Below are 14,452 nucleotides of genomic sequence, written 5' to 3' on the forward strand. Positions count from 1 at the left end.
GCGACATTTGTAGCCTCATGATTGTATATAAATCACGGTGTGATAAAAAATTTCACAGTACTGTATGTGCAGTGTATTGTTTTAGGATGAATAAACGTACAGTGCTGTATCGACCTTATATCACGCTGTACTTAAACGGGCGTGAAGAGTACAGTGACCAACTTACAAACAATTCAACATACGAACGGCTGTCAGGAACATGCCTCGTTTGCAAGTAGGGTGGTGTCTGTATAATGAACTGATGTTCTTGTCAAGATCTATCCCAGATAGTGGATGGCACCGTGTCAATTCTTAACGAAGGGAAAACCCATACAATTTCTACATTCTTCTAAATCATTATTACACTGACAAAGATTAGTTGTGCCGTTTTGAAGGGCCAGTTGGAGAGAGAAAGAGAGGCCTGAAAACATTGCCATAAAGTAAATCAGTAATGTAATCCATTAAAGCCATTGGTCGAAGAGGAGGTCAGCCCAGCTTTAGAAGCCAGAATTGAAGTTGATTATAAGCGCTGGTAATTAAAGTGAGCATCCTGGCTTTGAAAACCATTGACAGGAATTGCTAAAATACTGTGGGGGTATTTTTGTATAAAAATGAACTAAGGTAGTGGTCTGTTATCCAGTATTATGTTTCTTAATGCAGTGACATTATTTGTGGCTGTTAAATATTCATTCCCCTCATTGCCTGAGTTGTTAATTACAGGTGTGTGTGTGTGTGGTTTTCAAATCTTCAATATAGTGCTGTTGATTACTTAACTGTCATGAACATAGGTTACGTATTTATTTTGTAAATAATGACAAAGAACAAAATGCCAGAAATTCATGCATGCACTGATATACTTGAGATATTATAGGTATTATTGTAGATATTATTACAGGTAGTATGCTGAATGAGCAGATTGCAGCTTTTTAAAAATGCAAGGGATTTGTGGTCAGGACTGATAGAGAACAGAATATAGAATTTAGGCCAAAGGCCAAGCGCTGGGACCTGTGAGGGTATTCAATGATGAAAGGGAAATTAACAGTCATATGGTTTGAAAGGTGCAACAGGAGGAAAACCTCGCAGTTGCCCGACAAAACCGTCGTTAGAGTGAGTGCAAAGTCGAGACTGACCATTTGAGAGCATTTCAGAATTGTTTGTACTGTAGCGTGATGCATTTTTCCCCAAACAGGAGGTGGAAGAGGATGAAGACGAAGAGGAGGGAGATGGTCCCTCAGCCAGTACAGGAATGGGTTCGTGGAAGTCCGTGTCGGGAAGGCGGCGGAAAGAATTGTACCAGCCGTACGCAAACCCACGTCAGCAGTTCGAGGAGGAACCGGTGCCCATGGGAGGCAGGTCATTCGAGAGGGGGTACGGCGAGGGAATTCCTCTTATGGTGGCCAGACAGATGCGAGGCGGTGGGTACACCAGGGATGCCTCCCTCATGGGGGCCGGGCCAGCAATGGCAGGTAGTCTCATGGGCAACTACCCCAGCGAGGAGAGGTTTTACGAGAGGAGGACACAGCAGACGCAGCCCTCGGATTTCAACAGGTTCTACAACGACGTTCCGAATGCTCCGGGCGCCTCGAACAGGATCTTCGACCGGCTAGGGACCAACTACAACCAGCTGGGCGACAGGCGAGACGCCTACGACAGGCGGGACCCGTACGACCGGCGCGATCCATACGACAGGCGGCCTGCGGATCCGTATCGGCTCAGCAGAGACGATTACGAGTACGACATGATACCCCCCCGTCGCACAGGACTGGACATGTTCAGGAGGGACAACAGAGGCCCTAGGTACTGATTGCCAGTTTGAGTGTCAAAGTTTTAGGGTTAATGCAACTCCGATGATTTTGCATCCTTCCCTTCGTCTCGGACAGAGGAACATATCGATCGAGCGGAAGCCTTGTGTGAACAGTTTCTTATTAAATGTGAATGACTATAATCTTTTTACTGTAAGGAACACTAATATGGACTCAAGTCATTCCACCTGTAAGGTATAATTATTTTTAAGAGTAAACTCGTAGGGAATGAAAATGATTTCCTGAGAGGATGAAGAGCTCTGACCATTACGCAGGACCACAGAGCAACTTGGGGATGTCTTCATCCCCAGTGATGGCAGGCCATAGGCCTGATCCGTTTTTCTTTATTTTGGTTTCTTTTCTTTCTCTGACAAAAAAGACATTGTTTTTCAAGGGCGACTGATGTGATGTATGTTTTTCAAGGGCTACTGATGTGATGTTATCATTAGGTAACAGCAACTATAGCATCTGTACACGTGCAAGATTGTATTTTGACCTTCAAATAGGTTATGGTGAATCAGATGTCTTATTTTAATGCTGAAAAAATCAGATGTTTTATTTTAATGCTGAAAAAATCAGATGTTTTATTTTAATGCTGAAAAAGGTGAACAATTGTCAGGCTTAGTAATAGCACCAGCCCTCTCTTTGTCTATGCTCTGTCGGTCTTGAAATGCCAAGGTTACATGTACGTCACATCGGCACTGTTGTACCCAGTGTAAAAGTATTTACAAATAAAGTAAGTCTCCTTCAAAACAATTTGCCTGTGTTGTGTCATCCCTATCTTTGCGAAGAAAGTCCACGGTGTACTGCCAAGATTCTTTTTATTACAAATGGTACAAATGTTAAAAACTTATCACAGATGTTCAATACTTTTCAACTTAACAGAATCATGTAGTACCTACAGTATGAATAGCTCCGTACTTTGCGTAACTGGTCCCTTATAAAACTGAAAAAAAAATTTAACCTGAGTTTGAGAAACCTCAATTTGGGAAGGCTACAAAAAATATGTATTTTGTAAAACACAAAACCATCATTTAAAAAAAAGGTTCTCAACTGGGGGTCCCTGGACCACAAGGGGTCCGTGACTGTAGAGTAGGAGTAGTTTCACGGACCCCCAGTTGAGAACCACTGAATTTAAAAAATATTCATATCTTGAGTCTTGAAATGAAGAAATGAAATGAATCCACAGTTATGTATGGGTACAAGTAGTTTTAATGATCAATCTCCACAGATAACTTTTGGGAATCTGTTTGATTCCCCTTTTCATTCGAGATTGAAAAAGGGAATTGAACTGATTCCCGAAAGCTTTCCGCAGATTCCCGAAAGCTCTCTTCTGTAGAGAATAATTTCCAAATACATGTACCCACACACAACTGTCGATTTGTTTCTCCAAATCCACCGTTGAAAAACTTTGAAATTTCTGTTAGGGAAGTGAAACCATTCATTCCACGTGTTCCAGAATGCCCTGTCGTATGAGGTGCTGACAGTGAGCCATCAGAAGATAGTGTGTTGTGTTTTTCTGTAAGACCACCGTGTCCCCTTCTTCGATTTCAAATTCCCCGTAGTCCTGGAGGCAACGGACCTGAAAAAGAAAAGCTTATTAGAAGAAATATTCACCAAAGAAAGACCGAACAAGGTTCACTCACAGCGGCCAACAGTCGCCCGAGTACAGACGTTTTAGAGTGATTGCTTATAATTACATTATCTCCTGGCGTATAACCCTGAAAGGGGGTAGTGCTGTTAAGTGCACCTCATGCAGTGCACTGTAGGCACTACTTGATGTTCTTAGCAACGTCCCTTCCTTAGGCCCAGGCTGCAACCCTATTCAATCCTTTAACTGCACCTCTTTTCATATTCTCTTTCTTCCATCTTACTTTCCACCCTCTCCTAACTGCGAGGTTTTCCACCTGTTACCCTTTTACCCCTTTCAGACCTCTTTACTGTCAATTTCCATTCCAGGGCTGAATGATGCCGAAATTCTATATATTCTATTCGATTCCCGGGAAATAAACACACTTCAAGTTTTGAAATCACAGAGGGAAACGAGCAACTGCTTCGCAGTTACCAGCCGACTCGTATCAAAGGTAACAAAACGTAGCAGAGGCTGTTTACCTGAAAATTAAGCCAAACAATATTTACACAACCAAAACCCTCGCCAAGGAAAATTGTTGGTGTGGCAAGAGACACGTGGAGCTACTGAAAGGACAATGAACAGCTCTGTACAAAATAAACATGACAGGACTCTGTAAAACAATATAATTATGATGTTTACTTCAAACTGAATTTTGATCTGAAAACCAGAAGCCAAAAATATAGCAACGCCTTAACTCAGGAGACTCGAGCGCTTCCCAGCTATCGTGTTTCAGTTATTTAGACACTGCCATTTTAGACGTGATACTGGAACTCGAATATAAAATTTACGTCAAGGGTCGAGCACCGAGACCTATGAGGTCACTCAACACTGGGAATAATGTTGAAACAATTGGTAGGGGATGGTGGAGAGTAAGACTGGAAAATAGAGAATATGAACCGAGGTACAGTAAGAGGAATGTAAGGGTTGCAGCTGGGAGCTGAAACGACTGCAACGAACCTTAAGAAATGCCTACCGTGCACCATGTGAGGTACACTGTACTGTACCAAAACAACTTGATCGTCATGACCCTGACTGCGCTTCGAAGAACGCAAGTTTACCTCGGTGTGGAAATTCTCTTACGTCAGCGTATAAGTTCTTTTACCTCAATGTAGAGATTCTTCGGGGGCTTTATGTCTTGCGTGAGGTCTAATCCGCAACCTTCCCCGAGGGACCTCATGTAGCTTGCTAGATTTTTGTTGTATTTATTAAACCACTGAATCTGAAAGAAAGATAAAAAGCACCCATTAAAACTCCCACACAGTGAATTCGGAGACGTCTTCGTTCAAGCTTAATCGCACCCAGTTATTGTTTACTGTTGTTGACTTTATGGGAAGTTCCTCACTGGACAGGTGGGTACCGTTCTCAGCTAGCACTCGCTGGCCCCGTGTTCGCTTCTCCGACCGGCCAGTGAAGAATTAGAGGAATTTATTTCTGGTGACAGAAATTCACTTCTCGTTATAATGTGGTTTGGATTCCACAATAAGCTGTAGGTCCCGTTGCCAGGTAACCAATTGGTTCTTAGCCACGTAAAATAAATCTGATCTTTGGGCCAGCCCTAGGAGAGCTGTTAATCAGCTCAGTGGTCTGGTTAAACTAAGGTATACTTATTTGACATTATGAGGACATTTGCCCTCTTAACCCATTATATCCCAGCGTCCTCATTTGAGGACATTTCAAGATTTGTTTTACCTCTTTTTATCAATTTATCACATTTGAATAAATGCATGCATTATTTATTTCATATTGCACCCCATGACATTTTGTTTATTAGTATTAAGAACTTTACAAGACTTTTATGAACAACCAAAGTTGTACAAAAATGTGCTCTTATCCTATCGTAATTTCGAGTAATTTTTTCCAAGTTATTTTAACTAATATATAATGAATTTCCCAAAGTATAGTAAATTAATCTATTACCCAAGCATTTTAAGTATAAACTGTCAATTATAAATCAGAGGAAGTTGTTCATTATCAACTTTGAAAATTGTGTCCTCAAATGAGGACGCTGGGATGAAGCATTATAAATCCTGATCAAACCTGTCGAAGTACGCTGGACGTGAACGTACCGGCCTACCTCTAAAAAGTTGTTTTGAAGTGAAATAGAGAGGACAAACATTCCAGGACAATTTGAAGAAAATGAAGGAAGACTTGGATCACCTAACACCTCTGGGAATTATATGAAACAATAACGTCCCCAGATATTTATGATCACATTGTGAAGGAAACTGTTCGTCATGCCGCGGCCAGCAGAAACAAACTGGATTTTGTGTTCAGCGTAGGTGAATTGAAATCTCTGACAGGAATTCTTCTTTTGTCAAATTACCACAAATTACCATCGGAGAGGCATTGTTGGTCAAAAGATGAAGACCTGGGTGTCTCTATTGTAAAAAAAAAAAGAGCAATGTCTCGGAATAAATGTCAAGGTCGGAAGAGTGTTGTGCATTTCTGTGATAATGCAGATGCAGAAAATATCAAAGGGGATAAAGGATTCAAAGTAAGAAGCCTGATTTCGAAGCTTCAGAAATCATTTGTTCAATACGGAGTATTTGAGGAACGCATTAGTTAGTGTTGACGAAACGATGGTAAAATATTATGGGCATAACTCCCTGAAGCTGTGGTAAGAATCCTCAACTCGATAAGAATGATGAAAGGAAGCGTTCCTCAACCAAATGTAATTTTCGACTATAATAAATGTATGGGTGGTGTAGATCACCATGATTGGTTAGTGGGGAAATATTCTGTTTCTATTCGAGGAAAGAAATGGTATTGGCCTTTATTCATCAGAATGAGAGATACGGCAGTTGTGAACTCATGGATCATTTATAAATTGCTGCACCAAGGACATGGTTTCACACATCTGAATCTACTAGATTTCAAAAGGGCAATTTCTGTAGCTTATCTGAAGTTGGCTTGCATGGAAGGCTCAGTAGGAAGACCCTGTGGTACCTTACACTCGCGCACACATTTTGCTGATGTTCGTTATGATGGTAAAGATCATTTTATTGAAAAGCGCAACAATCAGCAGAGGCGTACGAACAAACCATGTACAGCAAAACCAAGAACCTTTTGCTCTAAATGCAATGTGACTCTTTGTACTGAATGTTTCAGCGCTTATCATAAAAGAAAATAAGATTGTCAGGTACAACAATAAAAGAAAGTACATTTAGTTTATGAAATTAAATTTTTTTTCAGCTAGAACTTGGGTGGGAATTCATAACATTTAAGTAAGAATGACAATATGGAACTGTTTATCTTTATCTGAAAAGATAATACTTTACTTAACAAACATGAACATAAAACCCATTGTCCCAGCGTCCTCATTTGAGGACCGCTTACTGTAAGCTTACCCTCAGAAATAGATTTTTTCTTTCTACTTCATATGTTTTCTTGACCCTTAAATATATATTATTTAGCAAAAAATCCCAGAAATTCAAAAAATACAAAAGTTGGGATGTAATGGGTTAATGCTTACCTCAGGTTCGCACAAGGTCGCACGAATGTTGGTCGGAAGGATGCTCCCAAACTCCCACCTCATGTCACGAATCCGCTCTAATCTGTGGTACCTGCAATGAGGAGTCGTTTTACGTGGAATTTGAATTACCCTGACTGTCACATTAACTTCAATACAGACACCACCCTCCTTACGAACTTCCAAGAGATACCATGCAAACAAATGGGATCGCAATTTACAATTGTGTTCAGAGCGCTCCCATTTGCCACCCGTGAGTTCAGAGTTTGTTTTGAGCACCTATTCTGTACATACAGTGCTGTATAAGCCAATCCCACAGGAAAATGACAGGCAGAAGTTCAGTACCGAGCGCTTTCACATTCATTAACACATCGTCCGGGCACAAATGAGACGCACGTGAAAAGAAGGTTACAGAGTGAACAAAAGAATAAGAATACCAGATGGTCAATTGTCACAGGGTTTATTACCCTTTGACAACTGACCATCCGGTATTCTTGTTCTTTTTTGTTATTTTGTAACCTTCTTTTCATCTGCGCCTCATTTGTGCCCAGACGATGCGTTGGTAAACGTGAAAGCGCTCGGTACTGAACTTCTGCCTGTCATTTTTCCTGTGGGATTCGCTTATACACTGAAGTCACGTGCATCTACCGTGACGTTTTAAGCACAGTGCTGTATGGAGAGTGTATTGTGTTTTAGGATGAAAAAATGTACAGCAATGTACTGACTTTATATCCTACTGTACTTGTATAGCATTGAGAGGACAGTAACCAACTTACAAACAATTCACCAGACAAACGGCTGTCCGGAACGCAACTCGTTCGCAAGTAGGTTGGTGTCCGTACACATCAACATCAGCAATGAATAAAATTCAACGCAGGGGTTCTTAAGTGTCAAAGTATCTAGGAATTATAGTTCTTAAGGACAACAAAGCTGAACCTGCGTCAAAAAGAAGTTGGACCGAGGGTACTTTCGCTTCAAACCAGACTTTACTTTACACTTAGCATTCAGTGTAAAAAGAGATATCTAAAAATTACACCTGAAACAGTTGCATGGGGAAAAAGTAACCTTTATTATTACTATTATTATTCAGAAGATGAACCCTATTCATATGTTATAAGCCCACCAAAGGGGCCACTGACTTGAAATTCAAGCTTCCAAAGAATGTTAAGGTGTTCATTCAAAAGTAGCAGCAGAAGGTAATGGAAAACACAGAAAGAGACCAGTTATTAGAAAACGGATAAATTAACATATTAATAAATAAACAAAAATGGAAGTCAATCATTAAAATATAACGAGAACAGTATTAGGCAGCAACGCATTGCATCTTTGCTTGAACTTCCGAAGAAGTTCAAATTGCACGACTTCCTCAGCGGGGAGGACCTCTGGAACTGAGAAATTCTACAGTGAGGCACATTTACCGCACATTATTGCTGCTGTTCAGCAAATAGGGTTGCCCTCGTCAGGAAAAGGGGGTCAGGGATCAACTGTGAATACAGTAATCCCCCGTATTCGCATTCTCACGATTCGCGGACTCGTGCATTCGTGGGTTTCTCTGTGGAACATATCTACCCATTATTTGCAGAAAATTCGCCCATTCGCGGTATTTTTCACCGAGAAATCTTCACTAATTACTGTATTTTCATATCATTTTCATGAATAAATGCACTTTTTGTGATAAAACAATTAAAATACTAAGTTATAAGCATTTTTACAGGGTTTTCCTTGTGTTTAAACTATCAAAATGGGCAGTTCTAAGTGTTTTTAGAGCGGTTTTAAGTATTCGGGGATTTTAGCTATTCGGCGGGGGATGAAAGATCTCTATTAAAATACAACTTACGAAAAAGTGACAGACGATACCATCCGTCGATGGTCCAAGTCATATCTGCTAATATCAGGAAAAGATAATAACACAGTGATACTTACAAATAGGCGAGGAGGCATCTCTTATTCCGTTCCAACGCAGCGTGTCTCAGGTGGACGCCAGAGAAGTACTTCACGTCTCCTGCCACGGTGGCGTTGCTGGAAAACAACCGCAAATGCTGTCAGATCCAACACATCGCAATTCTACCACTCGGTCGCTGACTTGTAAAACAACCTGACATGCCTCGTGCAGTTTAAAATGTGGAGAAAAACTTTCAAATATAATAACCATGTTTATCATAATTTCTATTTCTTATTAAAATGGAACAGAATATAGAATTTGGGCCAAAGGCCAAGCGCTGGGACCTACGAGGTCATTCACAGCTGGAAAGGAAATTGTGAGTAGGTAGGTGAATGTCTAACAGGAAAACCTCGCAGTTGAGCTGTGAAACAATTGTCAGACGATGGTGGAAAGTCAGATGGAAGAAAGAAAATATGAACGGAGGTACAGTAAAAGGAATGAAAGAGGTTTCAGTTAGGGGCTGAAGGGATGCCTACTAACGACACTAACCCCCTAAGGGGAATTCATATCAATTCTACTAGCCAACGGTCAACTTTAAAAACTGACTGATGCGTTATGCAGTTTAAAATCTATAGAAAGACTTTAAGATATAATAACCATGTTTACCATAATTTCAATTTCTTATTACGGCCTTTTCCTGATGCTGACAATGACAAAATTCACCATATTTTCCAGTTCATACACTATACAGTGATCCTCGTAGTGGATCACTGTAGGCATTACTTTGCAGCTGTCTCTGGCTTTTAGCTGCCACCCCTTTCATTCCTTTTACTGTACCTCCTTTCATATTTTCTTTCTTCCGTCTTGCTTTCCCAAACCCTCTCCTAACGGATGTTTCATGGCGCAACTGCAAAAGGTTTTCCTCCTGTTACACCTTTCAAACCCTCTTACTCTCAATTTCCCTTTGAGTGCTGAAGGACCTCAGAGGTCCCAGTGCTTGGCCTTTGGCCTAAATTTTATTTTCCATTCCGTTCCACTTAAAACTCTCACATCCCTCCTTTACTTTCCACCTAAATTTTATTTTCCATTCCGTTCCACTTAACACTCTCACATCCCTCCCTTACTTTCCAATGTGGAATTGGAATAGAAAATTTAGGCCAAACCCCAAGAGCTGGGACCTATGAGGTCATTCAGCACTCAAAAGGAAACCCGAGAGTAAAATGGTTCGAAAGGTGTAACAGGAGGAAAACCTTCTCCAGTTGCACTATGAAACAATTGTTAGAAGAGGGTTGAGGAAAGCAAGATGGAAGAGAGAGAATAATATGTACTGAGGTACAGTAAAAGGAACGAAAGGGGTTGCAGCTAGGGGCCGAAGGAACACTGCAAGGAACCTTGAGCAATGCCTACAGTGCACAACATGAGGTGCACTGGCGGCGCCATCCCCCTTACAGGGACTTTGCGATGCGCGATAAATGGGCTTTGGCATTCCTTCAATGATCAGGAAAACATATCGTCAGGGGTTGCAACAACATTAACAAGCAGCTTACACATCTTGCTGATTTTGTTCAAAGAGAACGTTCATCTCCTCCAGGACAAGTCGTATGTGGTCTTCCTGAGAAAGAGAAAAGGGAAAATTGAAATACGGTTCCAAGAACTTGCATCACATACAAAGCATCAAAATTCAGGTGGGGGCAACCGGATATACAGACACCACCCTACTCACAAACGAGTTGCGTTCCAGACGGCCGTTTGTATGCTGAATTGTTTGTAAGTTGGTTACTATACTCTTCATGCCTATTTAAGTACAGTGTGATATCAAGTCAGTACAGTGCTGCCCATTTTTTCATCCTAAAACACAATTCACTGTACTTACAATACTGTATTTTATAGGAGAGGCGCGCAGAACAAATCTGAACTTACGGGTAGCTCTGAACATAATTTTAATTTGCGATCCCGTTTGTTTGTGTCTCTGAATGTTTGTCAGCAGGGTGGTGTCTGTAGTTTGACCACTACAGTACAACTGCAATTACTGTCGTACGTAATCCTATGCTCCCAACCATCAATTAAAAGCCTATGATGAATTTTCAAGGTTATTTTTGTTCCCCCTCCTCAAAAAAAAGCTCGAGTTACAACTTTTAAAGATTGTCTTTAAAATGAGTAAAGCTGCATGAGGCCATCTCAGCTACCACTTTCACAGGGATGATAATATTGCTATACAAAGATCTAGCCTTCTGGGGATTTTTTGGACGGTCACTGAAACTCTGCAACCAGGTATTTAACTGGAGATAGGCAGGCGAGTAGGGAGAAATCCCTAACCACCTACCATTAAGCCAGTGCTCCTTCCTTAGGTATCAGGTGCTATGTGGGGTGGTTGAGGTAGGATCATGATTAAATGCCCTGGTTTGTAGAGCTAAGAAAAACATAATTCACGTTGAAAATTTGGGATTTGTTCCTTATCGAAGGAATTTCTCTAAAAAAAAAAAAAAAAACTCTTAGACACTGGCTAAAATTAGGAGGCATTCTGCAAACTGAGCTTGTTCAGGTTTCTGTGTCATGATAATTACCTAACATTTTTGCTCAATTAAAATTTCATACATTCTTATGATTTCCGACTCCTCCAACTTTTCATGACGTTACCTTCATTTTAGAAATGGTTGCCTTGTTTGCAAGAAGTGTTGAGGGAGATGTAAAACGACTCTTTATCCATCTAGAATCATGTAGGCTAATACCTTCCATTGATAAATGCCTACCCTAACCTACACAAAATAAACCTTGGATGCAAGAGTGTTCCAAGGACTGTAAATTGGCCAAGAGGAAATGAGCCCCTTCTAGCTCAAGGTAAGGAATATGAATGCGTGAATGCACAGCTTGGAGGATGGGGAAGGGGACCCTGGTTGGATACCCCCTGCCAGTTATAGAACCCAGTACGCTAGGTTGGAATGAGATGTAATTCTCTCTCCAATTTTACTTTTATGAATTCTTGTGCTCCTTGTTAGGTTAAGGGTAAAACTGCAGACTGCTACCACACCCCTCTAATTTGGTAACTACCACTTTCCATGCAAAATGAGCACCATCTTTAGGCTAGTACCGGCCCCTCTGGACTTCCCAAGTAACCTAACCAGAAATTACCTTCCTAACTTGGGTAAATCTAAGCAACAGCTCTGCACTGACTATTAGCTTGGAAATTGATTTTTCCTATACCTTTAGTGTTGCTGATGAAGGACGTGGTCTTGTTTATGGTCAGTCAATTATTATTTGGGAGGGGGGGGAAAAAATTGCTGGGAGAAAGACTGGACTGCCATGTTGTTGTTATGGAATAGTTCCACACATGCACAAGTCATTAGGGAGCCATATGTTCAAGAAGGGATTGGCTAAGGAAACCTATTATAAAAGGAACTGTACTAACCTAACCTAACCTAGCAGGCCGTGTTACTTAATCGGAGGGCAGAGTGATAGCATTCCAGGATGGCCTGCATACAATAACATACAACTTCTGAGGTTAATTACAGTCGACCCCCACAAAATAACTGTAAGTTCGGATAACGTTCGTTTCCAGTCCAAACATTCCTACTCAAATCTTCATCAAAAATGAAAAAAATATTCTATATACATAATTCTTGCGAACTAGAATTTATCGCAACAAAAAATAAAATATATGTAGCCTAAATAATTGAGGATTTCCTCTATGTTTCAATTTTGTGAAATGCACTTGGGGACATTTGAAGGACATTTGATCCCCCCGGGGCTAGTGCTAAACACGGCAAAATATATTCCTTTGAATACCCATGGGCTGGTACTAAACACGGGAAAATACATTTGACCCCCAGGGGCTAGTGCTCAGCACGGCGAAATACATGAGACCCCCAGGGGCTAGTGCTCAGCACGGCGAAATACATGAGACCCCAAGGGGCTAGTGCTCAGCACGGCGAAGCAGTGTTGATGAATCACTGTTTCGCCATGTTTATTAGACTACTAGCCCTCATGGGGAATTGGAGTTAGGACCGGAAACAAACTTTTATTGTAAATTCTTGATAAGCAAACAAAATACTTATACAGGAAAACCAATTTCCAAGGTAATATCCAATGCAGAGCAGATACATATATATATATATATATATATATATATATATATATATATATATATATATATATATATATATATATATATATATATATATATATATATATATATATATATATATATATATATATATATATATATATATATATATATATATATATATATATATATATATATATATATATATATATATATATATATATATATGTATGCATATATATACATACATATATATATATATATATGGTAATTCTAAGCCGGCTGTCATGGTGAGCTAGACTATGGCAATTGGCGTTTTTCTATGTTATTTTACTTCCTTTACAAGAATTTAAAGTCATATTTTGTCGCCGGTTGTAACTAAACTGTGATTGATCTTTGAAGACTACACGACTTGAATTACCTAACGCAGGGTAGGTCTAAGCCGACATTCTGCGGCAAGCTCGCCCCCACCTCCATAGCTATACTGGCAAAATTGTAACCAGTAAACACCACTAGGTAGTTATGTTGGTATTTTTAGGTGTTTACTGGTTACAATTTTGCCGTATTAGCTATGGAGGGGTGGGGGTTTGCCAAGCGAATGCTGGCTTAGACCTACCCTGCGTTAGGCAATTCAAGTCGTAGTCTTCAAAAGTCAATGACAGCTTAGTTACAGCCGGCTGACAAAATATTACTTTAAATTCTTGTAAAGCAAGTAAAATAACATAGAAAAACGTCAATTGCCATAGTCTAGCTCACATGCGACTTGGCTTAGAATTACCATATATATATATATATATATATATATATATATATATATATATATATATATATATATATATATATATATATATACATATATATATATAATATATATATACATGTACATACATACAACCTACAAACACTATACGTATATACATACACACGTATATACATAATACATACACACACACACACACCACACCACAAGCACAAAAAATGCAATAAACAGATAAAAAAGGCAATAAACAGATAAACAATAAAAAAATAAAAAAATAACTCACGTTAAACGTCGGCATCAGTCCATCTTTGCTCCTCTCCAGCTCCCGAAGCAGCTCCAACGCCTTGTCTGCCAACATTTCCACCCGATTTGCGTCGATTCGGAGGAAAAGAGACGACGATTAGTCCAAAAGGACAATTAATTATCCCCCGAGACGGTAATTACTCGGTAATTGCTTTAATTGGTAATTAATGGAGAGAGAAGGATATTTTCGAGGCACACGAGACTTCCAGCAGTAGGTCTTTGTTGACGCGTCGCGTTCCCTACGGCGATCCTTCGCTAAAAGACGTCATTTTGTCCTAATAAATACATTTTTATATAAAATTTATATATAAAATCATTTAATTTAATATTATAAATGTAATGTTATCATTCAGAATTAATCTATCGCGTTAATCTTTGTGAAAAAATGCATTTAAATAGGTCTTCGCGTCGGATGTCGTTACTGAACTGGACCGAGGAACTTTTCCGAAGTTGAGACAATAAACTAGAATTGGACGAATAAATGGCATTTTTCTATAGAATTTGTGTATCTAACTCATTTAATGGATTATTCTAAATGTAATTTTATCATTCAGAATTAATCTG

At 39.7% G+C, this 14,452-nt stretch overlaps 2 protein-coding genes across 5 annotated transcripts in view; one reads left to right on the top strand and one right to left on the bottom strand.

Moving 5' to 3' along the window:
* LOC136829840 (tRNA (uracil-5-)-methyltransferase homolog A-like) overlaps positions 1 to 2,534 on the top strand; it is a 59,644-nt gene extending 57,110 nt beyond the window's left edge. For all 4 annotated transcript variants that reach the window (XM_067088825.1, XM_067088826.1, XM_067088819.1 and 1 more), the window contains one exon: positions 1,169 to 2,534. In XM_067088825.1, coding sequence (XP_066944926.1) covers positions 1,169 to 1,783 — 615 coding nt within the window. In that variant the 3' untranslated portion in view covers positions 1,784 to 2,534. The remainder of the gene's footprint in view (positions 1 to 1,168) is intronic.
* Positions 2,535 to 2,585: 51 nt separating this feature from the next.
* On the bottom strand, positions 2,586 to 14,131 carry LOC136829841 (DNA replication complex GINS protein PSF1-like). The gene is made up of 6 exons (XM_067088829.1): positions 13,869 to 14,131; positions 10,313 to 10,377; positions 8,807 to 8,902; positions 6,887 to 6,977; positions 4,517 to 4,633; positions 2,586 to 3,363 (listed from the first exon to the last, which is right to left on the bottom strand). The coding sequence occupies exons 1-6, from the start codon at positions 13,941 to 13,943 to the stop codon at positions 3,223 to 3,225; spliced, it is 585 nt and encodes a 194-aa protein (XP_066944930.1). The 5' UTR covers positions 13,944 to 14,131; the 3' UTR covers positions 2,586 to 3,222.
* Between the last annotated feature and the right edge of the window lie 321 nt (positions 14,132 to 14,452).

Source organism: Macrobrachium rosenbergii, chromosome 45 (genome assembly GCF_040412425.1).
Source record: "Macrobrachium rosenbergii isolate ZJJX-2024 chromosome 45, ASM4041242v1, whole genome shotgun sequence".
Classification (NCBI taxonomy): Eukaryota; Metazoa; Arthropoda; class Malacostraca; order Decapoda; family Palaemonidae; genus Macrobrachium; species Macrobrachium rosenbergii.

Coding starts and splice junctions, on each gene's coding strand:
- LOC136829841 (XM_067088829.1), bottom strand. CDS start 13,943: ATGTTGGCAGACAAGGCGTTGGAGCTGCTTCGGGAGCTGGAGAGGAGC. Junction 10,378..13,868: donor GACTGATGCCGACGTTTAAC/GTGAGTTATTTT, acceptor TCTCTTTCTCAG/GAAGACCACATACGACTTGT. Junction 6,978..8,806: donor AGATGCCTCCTCGCCTATTT/GTAAGTATCACT, acceptor TCCTCATTGCAG/GTACCACAGATTAGAGCGGA.